Raw genomic sequence first — 14,819 nt, forward strand, 5'->3', positions numbered from 1 at the left:
CACCCAATCAGTCAATTACACAATTAGAAAAAGAGAACAATGAGTTTAATAGTTTGCGAAGTATTCTTAATAACACCATGAAAATTAACATACTGTGGCCACGGTACTGCTGCAAGTCAAGCAGAAATTATCATTAAACAAAAGGAACAAGAACATTAGGAAGAAACATCCTTGGAGGGAATGAACCAAAAAAACTTTTAGAACAGTTTTATTCTTAGTTGGGAAAAAATTTGCTCAAGAACATCGTTCATACCACGGAAGTTGCAGCCAATTAAAAAATGTCAGTATGTGATAAGAGAAAAAAGTACTATATCAAGAAGATTTGTCAAAAAAATGGGCGATTGAAACACAAAAATAACAAAGCAAAGAAGGGCCAGTTCCATTTTTATTACACTGTGGGCTCAAACTGTCCTATTGAAATTAATGGAAAGTGGTGAGAAAAATACCCCAGAACGCCAAATGTTTTCATATTAGACCGCGTGCAAACGAAAGCAAAAATACTTTCGTAACCAAGAAATCGGTGTAAATACTCTGGCTTCAATGGTTCAAATATTGCGAAGAAAGCAGCTTGAGATTTTAATTTAGTTTGGGCCAATTATGGAGCGTCATTTTTTGAGAGCTTTTGACATAAATGCATTATATAATTAAGGATTTGATGATAATTCCGTGCTAAAATTCAGCGGTCACAGATCAGACTACGCCGACTACGAATATCAGAGATCGGAGAAGCGCAAAAGACAAACAAGTGAGATTCCCTGAAAACCTGCTTAAGCAGCCCGTGTGAGGATCCCGCTGGAGGATATTATTAAGGAAGATGAAGGCTTAGAGTTAGCAACGAGTAAAGTTGTTGGAAAAATTGAACTTAAATGGTTCAACAATTGATTATGAGACATCTCAAACCAAATATGTGTTCATTTCCTAGAGCTGTATTTAATAAATGTATATTCAATTTCAATTAAGTGAATGATTTTCTGAATTTTTTAGGATAATTTTATTTAAATTTCAACTTCTGGCTAAGTATATAGGAACTTCTGGCATTATGATTTCAGGCATTCGCGACTTTCGTCATTTTAAGTTTTGCACGTGCGTGTTTTAAAATGAGTTACTATATGAGGTCACCCTTTTCCACGGTTAATTCATCGGTTATTTTAGAGAAACAGTTCTGTAAAGTGCACAAATGTAACAAGGTCTTGTCTCTGTTGTCCCTAGAAAGGCAAGAATCCCAAAAGTTATAAAATTGTACGCTTTGCGGACTAATGGCATTTCGACATTTTCTCACACTATTTGAGTTTTTATTGTTTTTCTCACTGGTTTTCAAGGTCCATTCCTTGAAGACGTGTGGTGATATGCTGTTACGAATGATGTGTTTAGGAGATGACTTTTCGCACGAATTGAACCAAGAACAACACGCTGTTGTTGCAAATCAATTTTTGACACTTGGCATCAAACTATTTGTGGCTACGAGGCATGAATTCCTTCAACTCTCTACTATCAATCACACTGGATCTGAAGCACCTAAGAACTTCAACGCAAACGTGGACATCATTGAGAATAAAGAACGTACTTTACAGTTCATCTGTCAAAATGCACGTGAAAACATAGATACAAGCTTGATTATTACTGAATTATCTATGGTTTGTAGAAAAGATGAACCAATATATGGGCTGTCGCTTGTTATGGAGCAGTTATGGACATTGCCATTGCTCACCGAAACCTCTGAGCATCAAGTGCTGTGTCCACCTTTGCAGGTGGAAAATTTGTTGGAGTACGAGTTGGTGATCTTCCAGAGGTGTATGGAATTAGCAAATAGTTGTACATCATACGTATTGGCATTTGAGAGGAAAATCAGCTCACGAATTGAGAGGGTTTGTATTTCAATCTTAAACAGGGTGTAAAGATCTCACAGCTCCGTTAAGAAAGCCGATAAAAATGATTACATATGCTGCCTTTTTGAATACAAAAGAGGGTAATAATAATAATAATATTAATAAAATTTTCCACATTCAACTTTTCACTCAAACTTTAAATGTGTGATTATTTACTTTTACATGTTGCCATTTTCCATTCTCAAATGACTGTAGAATATACAATTATCCTAGAAATAGTATATATTCCTATGTTTGATCCCAAAACCCATTCATTGCGAACTAATTGACATACTTAACGATGTTAAGTATCATGCAAGTTAAATACCTTAACTGTGAATAACATCAGTGATGTGGCAAACAGCTGCAGTGAACAAAATGTTGCCAATGTTTTCCACGTTTGCTTGGAAACAGGCATCACGGACACCAGTGACGAATATTTCCATTTACTTTGTAGTTCATGGAGATTATAACTCTGATCTTAAAACATGGTTTTTGAAGAGTGTTGTCATAATTAGTTGCTCTCAAGCGAAGTTTAGCAATTATATTAGTCATGTGATCTTTTCTTATCCAATTTTTTGCTTGACCGATTTTTTGTCTGACCCATCTGACTTTTCGTTCCCATAAACGGGATAAAAAGGTAGCGCTCGGAGGGCATTAGGTGGCCGAGCAGCTCTCTTAGAGTCTTACGCCGTATTAGACCTCAATTTCGCTGTTATAGAAAATCAACAATAAAGTTAGGCTCAATCACTAATTTTGAAAGTTGATCAAGCAAGAAGTCATTATTTCATACTTTTTCAAGCGTCCCACTTTTTTTCAATATTTCACGTTTCGTATCACACTAGACTTTGAAATTAATCAGTTTTTCGCTCACTTTTCACACTTGTCTCGAAGAGCTCAAACTTACAAAATGGTATAAAATGAGCAATCTACTGAGCAAACTTCTTGAAAAAAAATCTTGGAAGCCTTAAGGCATGTTTCTTGGAAATTTTATTTGAGGCCCAATTTTTTCTCATGAGACAAAGCATACACTTTTCAAAGATAATTGAAGGGAATAATTAAAAACAAGAAACAGTCACAAAATATAACAACTGCGGCAAAAAGACTTTTTCAAGGTTTATAACTGACTTCATGTGAAAAAATATTTTTATAAATTGCTCATTTTTCTAAAAAACCTTAGAGTGACAATGAGAGCGACACAACAGAGCCGGCCGATGACCTCTGCAATAAATTAGCTCTTACAATAATATCAAGGAACGCAGAAAAAACTATTATCTGGGTTGAACGATTGTTCAATTGATGGATTTTAATTGAATTCTCGCTTTGAGTTTTGAACAGCAAAATTGGGGTCTAAATAAGTTAGAGTATAGTTCTGGGAAGCGTTCGGCAATTCGAGATCAGCCTCGGGCGCAAGCGCCCTCGGCTTTGAGCTCTAATTACCTAAGGCTTCGAAGAACTATACTTTAACATATATTTAGCCTCTAATTATGCAAATAATCGAAACTGTTTTGAGGAGACAATTTCAGGGGGCTGTTCTCAGTATTGAAAGTTTGTTCCCCCCAGTCAACCCCTCTCAGACAATTCCCACCCCCGAAATTCCTTCCTTTCGACACCCACGTCCACCATCCTCCAATCTGGTGATTTTGATCCCCTCTAGTCCAGCTCTCCAAAACCCTACCTCCCCCCATCGCTCCCCCAACCCTCTTTCTCTCCGCTCATATTCCACCTAATACTAGATTCCCTAAATCCCAGCTGGCTATTATCAAAACCAGTCGCTCACAGTTTGGGAGCAATTCGCACGATGTTAGTTGGTTATATTTATTTTCTTATTTGAGTTTGATTTCTCGGAAAGACTTCCTTCCTAAGAACTTTGATTACCATCATCATGTTCTCCTCATGATTAACTATTTTAACTCACGTGATGTTTTTCACTCAATTTTAATTAAATAGCATGTTAGCATTATCCCGTTTCCATCCTCATAAATTTTTTTTTAAAAAAAGTCAACTAGGGACACTACAAAGAGTCCATGAATTCCACATATGCTGATGTATTTTGTTCTCTCTATCTTGCTATATAACAACCTTCGCATCTTATTCATATCGCAGAATCACCAATTGTTTCCATTTGTGCTACAAAAAGATCTATTTTATTCTGTACCCATATTTGTTTAATTAATCGTAAACAAAGTTTGTAGGAATTATATTTGACCTGCGGTCTTTTTTATGCAATTTGTCGTACTAACCACTTTTTGTCGGATAGTTTTTTTGTTTGACCATCTGACCAACAAGATAAACAGATAACGCTCAGAGGCCATTAAGCTCTCTAGAGCCTTTCAAATCACTAGTCTCCAAGAATACGGTTAACAGAAACTGCTTTTGAGACGTATACTCATGGTGCGACGGAAGGTTTGTAGCGTTTGACCCCCGCCCATTCCCCAATTTCACCTCTCCCACATCAGCCCCACTAACTTCAACCCCCCATCCCCACTCCTGCACATCGCTCAGGCCGTAAGGACGCGAACCATGTAGCCGAAGACTTCCCCAACCGTTGCCATTCATCAATCCCCCGGTTTCCGGTTTACCACCCCCCCCCCCCACCCCCGCTGCGCTCATCTCACGCCCCTTCAATTAAGCTAAAGCCAGCCTCGCTAAAGCATAGCTAGCTAGTGACAATGCCAACCACTCGCCGGTAGTTTGAGAGCAATTTGCTCGACGTTAGTCAGTTATGTTTGAGTAATTTCAGTCCACATAAATAGAACGTTTCGCTGCGAAATGAACCACTGAGTTGTTTCTGTTTGTACCTAATTGCAGAAACAGATAGATAAACGAACATAAAATATCCATCGACAAACATAGTGGTCGGAAAAGATTCCAAAAAGGGTTACGACATAAAAAATGTTGCCCGACAAGCTGAAAAAATGTAACGAACTTGAGATTCATTAAAGAAAAATTCTAGATTCTTTTTTAAATTTGCAGAAAAGCTCCAGATAACCACAGTTAATCATCTCAAAAGTTTTTATGATATATTGCCCAATACAATTTCTCCAAATTTGTTTCAAAACTGTTTAATATTGTTTGCAACCAGGAATGATTTACAATAAGGTGTTGAATTGACATGTATTAAATTGAATTTTGGGGGTCAATCACGCCTGTTGTTGATTATTTTCCCTAATATGGTTTATTTTTCAAATCAAACTTAATTTTCTATAATTCACTGATAACTATATTTTCACATTACTTCATGTTTTAGATGTTTTCGTAGTATCTCTAAAATTGAGGTAAATTTTAGACAATTTCTGCTGGACAATTTCAGCTCAACTTCAACTCAAACTTTTCGTCTTTTCGCGCCGCTAAAGATTCCCTGTCAGAAAATATTCCCGCTAAACATTCCCAAAAACTCGACATAAAAACTGAAAATCGAAATACGTAACCTAGGCTTTCTGTGCTCTGTCATTTTTACGACTGATATCAAGATTTAATCACACTATTTTCAGGCCCTTCTGACGTCACCAGCTACAAAAACTATCAGCTGTTTCTCTAAATCAATGACAGAATACACTGAAAAATTGACCAACCATTCAGAACAGACAGCTAAGGACTTTTTTTGCTCTACTGGAAGCGTCGGTGACTGTGGTGCACAATTGAGCAGTGGGTGGAGAGGTCAAAAGGTGAATTGCAGTGAGGAGGGCAGACAGTTTAGTCTGAGGCCGTACTCTGATGACATCTATGAGATCACACTCCTTATATTTCTACATCACACAACTATCCAGGTGTGAACTGCACTTCACAATTTTGATTAGGTTGCAAAACGAACACTTTGAGGCTTTTGTGGACAACAGTGACAAAAGCATCAATTAGCCTATAATTCATTTCTGGAAATTCTTTATAAAATTACTTAATAAAATTTCTTTATTGATTTAAAAATAAAATGTTCCCAAGAAGCATCCGCAATTAATAATGCGAGGGCCTACTTTTTGTGCAATTGCTAACAAACCAGGCTTTGTTTTTTGTCTAATTGACACGTTGTTAAGAGCAATTGTGACAACAGTAACAGATTTGAGTCAATTTACCAGAGCAAATGTACCTTTTGTAACTTACTGTCAAAAAAGTTCAAAAAGTTTGTATTAAATCCTTTAAAAAATATTTCTATAATGGTTATAATTTAGTCAAACTTGTATTTTTTATCCCAGTTTCGACCATACGCTATATTATTACATCAGCAGCAAAAATAAATGGAATATTCCGTTCTTCCTTTCGAGAATGTCTTTTATCAATTTTTATAGCTGCGAAGCTGTAAGCTGAGCGTAGCTATATTGCAGTGCTCTTGGTTATTTACAATTCAAAGAATTTGAATTGTATTGGGGCGCTGTCTTTTTTTTAAAGATCTGTTCATAAATTTTCATGATTTTTGAATTCTGGGTTATGGGTTTTTGCAAGCGGAATAAAAAGCGTTTTTAACTATGTAGAAAAAATTAATTTCTCAAAATGAGAGAATAACAAGAATGATATTTTACAGTAGTATTTAGAGATTTACAGGAGAGATCTGATTATTAGATCAAGATGGTGATTTGATTTTGGGGATGAAAAAGGACTCAAAAATCAGCTGTATATATACCCATTCTCAGTTTGAAAAAGTCAAGCTACAAAACTAATCTTCGCACCATGATTTATAGTGGGGGTCGCAAGGGTTACCCAATATGGTTTGCTTCTGCAAATCAATCGCAAAGGGAACCATGAAAGGAATGCATTTGCACTTTTCTAAGAATTCATTCACACTTCCGGAGATATCATAATCATTTAATACATGCTGGGAAGATTTTACATCAATTAACCTAACTCTAATAATAATAGTTATATAGTTATCTAGAACCATCAGTCTGAACCGAGTATTGATTCACAGCACCATTTCTTGAAGATTCAATTATATCAGTATTGGTGACTTGAATCAATTTACCTCTGTCAGATTAATTTGGTAAGCTAAAATTTTAATTATACTAAGTTTAAGTCTTCAACTCAAATCAAAATTCTAACACCCCCACTCAGACTTGAACTAATTGCGTAGAGTCTGTTCCCATCAAAACTGCTCTGAATGTTTCCACTTTCGGAACGGGTAAGGACTTTGTGAAGATGTTCGCTGCCATTTTGTCTGTAGGAACGTAATAAATTGTAATAGTCCCATCCTCCGTCTTGTCCCGAATGAAGTGAAACTTTGTCTCGATGTGCTTGCTCATCTTGTGCATGACTGGGTTTTGGCAAAGTCTGATACAACTTTGGTTGTCCTCTCCAATTGCTATTGGACGTTTCTGTTGGATGCCAAAATCCTCTAGAAGTTGTTTCAGGTAGAGTGCTTCCTGAACTGCTGCTGCCATGCCCTGATATTCTGCTTCTGATGAAGGAAAAGCAACTGTGGCCTGCTTCTTGACACCTCAGCTGAGTGCTGCGGCACGTCCGTTGAGCTTGAATTAATAGCCCGTTTTTGACTTTCTGTCGTTCACATCTCCAGACCAGTCTGCATCACTTTCCCCCACTAAATCATAACTAGCCTCTTTTGTGTAAGTAAGTGTTAAACATTTTGAACCTTGAAGATATTGCAGAAGTCGTTTTCCGCATAGCCAGTGTTGATTGGTAGGTGCGTTCATTTGCCTGGACAGAATGTTGACTGTGAACATGATGTCTGGCCTCGTCTGTTTGGCCAGATAAAGAAGTGATCCAACCAAGCTTCTGTAGATTCTCTGGTCCACTTCTTCGTCTCCGTTCTGTGCTGTCTGAAGTTTCAAATTCAAATCAGCTGGAGTTCATGAGGTTTTGCATTGATCAATTTGAAACCGCTCAAGCATTGTTTCTATGTATCTAAGTAGCGTTCTTGGTCGACTGTGACTTTGCCTTCTTCTTGTCTGATTCTAAGGCCCAAAAACCAGTGTAGTCTCCCTCTGTCTTCCATGTGAAATGTTGCCTCTAGTGCCTTTATGACATCGGAGATCACTGTCATACTTCTTGATGCTACTATGATGTCGTCAACCCAGACCAAGATGAAGGTGTGATCCTCTGCCTCTGATCTTGCGAACAAGCAGTGATCGTTCCTGCTTCTGGTGAACCCCTGTCTTAGTAGGAAGTTTGCCAGCTCTTTGTACTAGTTGTTAGCATGATGTTTCAAACCATAAATTGGTTTATTTAGTCGACATACCAACTTCTCCCCATCTGATCCGCGTTTTACAGGCTCCTGTGGCTGTTCCAGATACACTTCTTCCTCGATTGGTGAGTGCAGGAAAGCAGTCTTGACATCAAATTGGTGAATCACATGGCCCTGCTTCGCTGATAGCTGAAGTAGAATCCTGAATGTTTCTGGCTTACAGGTAGGCGCAAAAGTCTCAAAGTAGTACAGTCCTTCCACTTGTTTGAAGCTCTTCGCCACATAGCGTGCTTTGTATTTGTCGACTTGACCACTGGGTCCCAGTTTCGCTTTGTAGACGCATTGGCCCGGTATGACGTCCTTGTCTGTGGGTGGTCTCACTTTGTCACAAGTTTCGTTGTCTTGGAGTGCCTTGACCTCGTCATTCAATGGGTCCTGACTTCTCCAAAAAATTTTGGAACATTCCTTGCTCGTGTCCCTCGTCTGGGTTCTGCCCTGTCCGCTTGCTCCAGTGCCTCTTCAAAGAAGCCTACTGTCTGTGAGAAGTCCTGCGTTTCACTGTCTTCGAGTGACTCAGAGTCTCTGAGACTCCCTCTTGTTGCAGTAGATTCTTCATCCAGTGCTGCTTCCTCAACATCTGGGGCACCTCGTCTCAGTGTCGTTTCTTGAGTGTTCACGCTCTCTGCGTCATGCCCCTCTTCCTTTATTGCAGTAGATGTGCCCTGCTCCTCTTTGTTGCCATTGTCTTGATGACCTACATCTGGGTGCCAAAAACCCAATTGCTGTGACCCCTCATCTAGTAGGTCGGGCGTCTCTGTGTTGTCAGGGATTGAGCCCACTTCGAGCTCCTTGATGATCACATCACAAACTGCCACAACCTTGCGTGTGTTGGGTACGTACACTAAGTATCCGTTGTCTCCTTCAGTGTAACCCACAAACTTTCCTTCCAGTGTCTTGGGTTCAAGTTTGCTGATATCTCTGTCCCAATTCCTCATGAAGACTGTGCAAACAAAAATAGATAGTTTACTAATTGAAAGCTTAGGTTTTATACCTCGCATCAGCTCTGCTTGGCATTTTTCTTCTCTTCGTCTCACAACTAAGTTCCTGACCTTTGTTGTGTGAAGAATTGCTGCTCCCCACATCATTTTGGGAAGTCCTGAGTCATGGAGCAAACATCTTGCCATCTCCAGCAGTGTCCTATTGCACCTCTCAGCTAACCCATTCTGTTGTGGCGTCTCTGGTATGGTCTTCTCCTGTAGAATGTTTGCATCTAAGAAGTATGTCTTGAACTGCTCTGAGAGAAACTGCTTCGCATTGTCTTGCCTCAGCTTCTTTGGCGTCCCCCCACTGAGAACAAATTTCTTCAGGCTGGCCAGTGCTTCACTCTTTGCCTTAAGCAAGTCCACAAACACGAAATTCGTGTACTGGTCTGCAAACACAATGCAAAACCGGAACCCTGACAGTGACTCTATTCTGAAAGGTCCCATCACGTCTGTGAACACCTTCTCCAGCTTCTCTTCTGCTTGGGTCTCTGCCACTTTTGGTACTCGAGTCTTTGTGATCTTGGCCAATGCACACACATACATCACCATGCATAAATCATCGAGTTCCCCGACTGTCTCTGGTGCATTCCTGACAAAATCCGCTGGATTCAAATGACCCAATCGTCTGTGCCACTTCCTTGCACTGTCAAGTTTCACGCTGTTGGAGCTCATCTTGAATTCTAGAACGCTGCAGGGTAAGTAAAACAAAATATTTTCTTGTGTTATTTTTACCCGAGTTCCCTTCTGGAGTTTCATGCAGCTGTTTTTTTTTCTCGAAAGTGAAGCTATGTCCCCACTCCGTGCATCTTGAGACTGATAGGAGGTTTGAAGAATAGTCCGGCACACACAAAACTTTTTTGTGTTCGCATTGGAATTCCCCCTTGTTTGAGGGTATGCTGATCGTCAAACAGCCTCTACCCACCACTCTGGAAGCCTCTCCGTTGGGATTTCTGACCACTGATTGAATGGGCACAAAGTCCAGTAACGCATCGATGTTCGTCACTGTGTGATCTGTGCAACCACTGTCCACTAGCATGCCTGCTGGCTTCCACTGGGTAAGAGCTGACCAGTGTTCCTCGTCTGGTGAAGCCAATCTTGGACTTCCGTTGCCAGTGACTCCTGTTTGCCTCCATCTCTTTGTGTCTTGCATGCCCTGTCTAGGTGACCTTTCTCGCCACACTTGATGCATTGTGCTGTCTCCTTCCTCCTGCAGTCCTTGGCAAAGTGTCCAGGGATCCCACACACAAAGCAGTTTCCTTTCATGGGTCCCTTCTTGAAGTCACGCTTCACTGCCAGTGCCACTGAACCACTTTGTCTCTTGTGCCTCCGTGCTGTGCTCTCATGAAAGTTCTTCAGCCTTTTCCTCAACTCTGTGAAGTTCGTTGCCGGGTTAAAGCTTTCCTGTATGACAAAGTTTTCATACCTCATTGGCGGACCATTGAGGACCAAGGCGTTGAAGAGGGTCTCTGAGTCTGCTTCCCCTGCTTCTTGTAGCCTTGTGATCAACTCCTGTCCTCTGATGAAGAGACTATCCAAATCCTCAGAGTCCTCGAGATGCAGTCAAATCAGCTGTACCACCAAAGTCACCACTGTCGGCGTCTCCGCACTCTGAAATCTCTCTTGCAAGAGCTTCGAAGCCTGTGCTCCATCTCTGATGCCGTCATCTCCCACACAGTCATGTCTCAACAGCATGAGGGTTGTTGCATCTAGAGTCAGTGCCAGATGGCACCACACATTGTTCCGTTTCTCCTTGATGCCTTCAACTTCCTTCTCATATGCATCCTTCAGCACCTTGTGGTTTTTCTTTTCATCATTGCTCGCCCCATTGGCTAGTGGCGCAGGCTCGTTGAGTTGCTCCTCTGTCCCAAGTAGTGATTTGTAGAGTCCCTTCGTCTGCATCATTGCCACAAATCTTGCGCTTCAGATTGGAAAGTCCTGTTCCTTTTCTGTTTAGGTCAGCAGCTTCACTGTCTGTTGATCCATCGTAGTTTAAGCAGGCAAAACAGTTGTGAAAAAAAAGGTACTAAGCAGAAAAGGATTATGTCTGTCAACAACAAATTAGTTTTGTTTTAGAAATTAGTTTTAAGACTTAGAAAATTGCTGGGCCCATAACCTGCTGGGTTATGGGTTTTGGCGAGCGGAATAAAAAGCGTTTTTAACTAAGTAGAACAAAATTAACTTCTCAAAATGAGAGAATAACAAGACTGATATTTTACAGTAGAATTTAGAGATTTACAGGAGAGATCTGATTATTAGATCAAGATAGTGATTTGATTTTGGTGATGAAAAAGGACTCAAAAATCAGCTGTATCTATACCCATTATCAGTGTTAAAAAGTCAAGATACAAAACTAATCTTAGCACCATGATTTGTAGTGGGGGTCGCAAGGGTTACCCAATATGATTTGCTTCTGCAAATCAGTCGCAAAGGGAACCATAAATGGAATGCATTTGCACTTTTCTAAGAATTCAATCACAGTTCCGGAGATACCATAATCATTTAATATATGCTGGGAAGATTTTACATCAATTAATTTAATTCTAAGAATAATAGTTATCTAGAATCATCAGTTTGAACCGAGTATTGATACACAGCACCATTTTTTGAAGATTCATTTATTTCAGTATTGGTGATTTGAATCAATTTACCTCTGTCAGATTAATTTGGTAAGTTAACCTTTCTAATAATACTAAGTTTAAGTCTTTAACTTGAATCAAAATTCCTACAAAGAATGTCTTTCATCAATTTTTGTAGCTGCGAAGCTGTAAGCTGAGCGTAGCTATATTGCAGTGCTCTTGTTTTTTTTACAATTCAAAGAATTTGAATTGTATTGGGGCGCTGTCTTTTTGTTAAGATCTGTTCACATGTTTTCATGATTTTTGAAGTCAAATTGGAGTAGTGATTTTGGTCACGCCGAAACAGGAAATGAAGCGAAAAAGCGTGTGGATTTTCGGCGTGAGCTTTTTTCGCTCTAATTTTAAAGTAGAGTGAGAAAATGGTGTTTGAGAAAAAAAAAATCGGTTTCTCGCTAGTGGTTTTCTGTTCACATGCTGCAATTTTACTCTGATTTTTACTGTTTTTTCGATTTTTTAGATCGCTTTCTTTTCTAAATGGTTTTCCCAATCCATTCATAGTCCGTTAGATGTCTAATTTTCTGTTTAGACTTGTCCTGCGATGTTTTTTGTTTCGTCGTCTGACGCTTTTTTTTTCGTTTTGCATTTGTTCACACCTCAAAGCTGAAAAGTCAAATTTTCTGAATGACTTCTTCCTCTCACTAATTGTTTTTGCGCGCGTGACGTCACTTCTCACTCTCGCTAGCAAAAGTTTTTAGATTGATTAGCGTGATTAGATTTTGATCATAAGTGACTTACCTCACTCAATAAAATAAATTTTGCGCTTTAAAATTAAGGTTTATTTTGAATTAGTTTAAGGGCAAAAGAACTCCTCTGTGTACAAATGGTCCCTTTTGAAAAGACTTGCACAATGAATTTTAACAGGCTTTATTAATTTATCGTTTAATTTTTTACATAGCTTTTTGAGCGGCGTCGATAAATTTTTCAACTTATATCTGTATCTGTTTCTATCTCTATCATACGGCACGCAAGTCTATTCTTTCGCAGCTATTCCGGCAATCTGCCGGCTATGTTTTTATTAGAGTTCTTTGACTAACTTAAAATCCTCAGTTTTGAAATAGAGTTAGCACTAACAAGAAAGACGGTTAAAAAATATATTTGCTCATTTGTATGTCAATGCTTATTCTGCGGTACTCCATTTCTTCTATTACTGTTTTAAAACACATATATTTTTAGTTTGAACTTTGGCCTTCAAACTATATCACAAAATTTTGAAACGTTGGCAAGCCTGTTAAATTTGTAATAAAACCTTTAAAGAATATTACTATAATGGTTAAACGTTAGACTTGTATTTTTTTTGACACAGCTTCGACGATATATTATATTTTTACATCAGCATCAAGCAAATGTAGATGAAATATTTAGAGAAAACAATGTTCCTCACTCCAAGAATGTCTTGTATCAACTTTGTTTTGTTGCTAAGAGTTCTCTGTCTAACTTAAAATCCTCAGTTTTGAAACACAGTTAGCTCTAGAGCAAGTTTTTGGCAAACTTTCCATTTTGTCAAACTTTCCATGATTCTGAAGTTATCTGTTTGAAAAAATGAGTGACTCGGAGATATCATATTATGGAAAGTTTGCCAAAAACATGCATTATGTTCAACGAAGAATTCTTGTTTCATTAAATTTGTAAATTTTTAAAAGAAAGTCTCTCTGAAACTTTGGGAAGCAATTCTGGCATCAACAACTGATTATTGTTCTTGTAAAGTTGTTTCAGTATGATATAGCAGAAATTGTGCAAAAAACGCTTCTTTTCAGCATTTCCATTATTTAAAGTATATTCAAAGTGAAGTACCAACTTCTCAAGTAGGTTTTAATATTTTTCAAAATATTTAAACGAACGTGTTCTTAGCAAAGTATAATCAGTCAGAGATGGAGAAGAATTTCACTGAGAGCCATAAACAGTGGTAAAAACTTTTTGGGCGGCTCTTGATTCAGTTCCCCGAAGGCAGCAGCTTTATTATCTTTTTAATTTTGAAAAGTATTATCGAAAAATTATCATTCGTCTAAAATTGATCAAGCTGAAACTGGACGCAATTTTCAACATGAGTCCCCTTTCTAAAATATCTCTGCCAGGAAAAAGTCCAATTTTATTTCAACCATTTTTCACTTAGTAAATTTGAGAAACTATTTCATTACGTTGCAAAACATACAATTGGTTGATTAAATATATGTGATTTTGTAAGCATTATCAAAGCCCATGGTAATCAGCTCCCATGTACACTGACGGCAGGACAAATTTGTTTAAAATTTGGTCAAAAGTGGATATATTCTTCATATTTATCCAGATTGTTTAAATTTTGGCAATTGTGGATAACTGTGCGGGAATTTTGTTAGTATAGTTCACTTATTGCCGTCACAATAACTCACAGTAAACTTAACCAGATTCCGCGTTGTATTGTCCAAAAATACAGTATCTAAATTTCTAAAAAGCACAGGGATTTTTATCACATTAATCAAAGTTCAACTTATCTATTAAAATCGAACAAATAATGAAATCATGTATTCTTATCCAAACTAACATCCTTTCAAGACGTCAATTCAATTAACATCCTTTGTTGAACGTCCATATTTATCCAATTTGTCTGAACTGTTTAGCTGAAACAAAGCAGTGTTGATCTAATTGTCTATTTAGACCATAATTCGATTTAGTTTGAAGCATGTATGCTGAAAATTGTGGACATTAATTTAACTGTTAGTAAACATTGCCTACGTTAAATGCCTATAACTGCTTCCGAATTTTGTAATTGGTCTCCGCGTCTCACCGTCACATTTAATCGCAAACAATTAGACAAAATGTGGATAATTGTGACAAAAGAACGTCACATATGGATAGCCGACGTTATAAAGAGGTAGCCGACGTTAGTGCAAGAGAGCCGACGTTATAAAGAACTGCCGTTAGAAAGCACCCGAACCTGACTTTATTTAAAAAGAGCCGAAAGCAAAAAGTTGCCTTTCATTACTCTAAATTGTTAGTTGGTTACCAAGAAAAGTACTTAAGTGGGTAATTTGTTCTTATGTTTGGTTGTGATAGTTTTATATCAAGTCCCATAAGCCGCTAAGGCATGGCCATGGCCCGCTATAATTTGAAGATAATTATTTATTACTTCGCTTTCAGTTTCTTTTACTAGAAAATATTAAAATTTCAT

At 38.3% G+C, this 14,819-nt stretch overlaps 1 protein-coding gene across 1 annotated transcript in view; it reads left to right on the forward strand.

The window, feature by feature from the left end:
- The first annotated feature begins 1,375 nt into the window (after positions 1–1,375).
- Positions 1,376–14,819, forward strand: part of LOC142349204 (uncharacterized) — a 34,882-nt gene continuing 21,438 nt past the window's right edge. The window contains exons 1-2 of the mRNA XM_075400614.1: positions 1,376–1,865; positions 5,360–5,635. Of these exons, the coding sequence (XP_075256729.1) occupies positions 1,632–1,865; positions 5,360–5,635 (510 nt within the window). The 5' untranslated portion in view covers positions 1,376–1,631. The remainder of the gene's footprint in view (positions 1,866–5,359; positions 5,636–14,819) is intronic.

Source organism: Convolutriloba macropyga, chromosome 11, assembly GCF_964194025.1.
Source record: "Convolutriloba macropyga chromosome 11, txConMacr16.3, whole genome shotgun sequence".
NCBI lineage: Eukaryota > Metazoa > Xenacoelomorpha > Acoela > Convolutidae > Convolutriloba > Convolutriloba macropyga.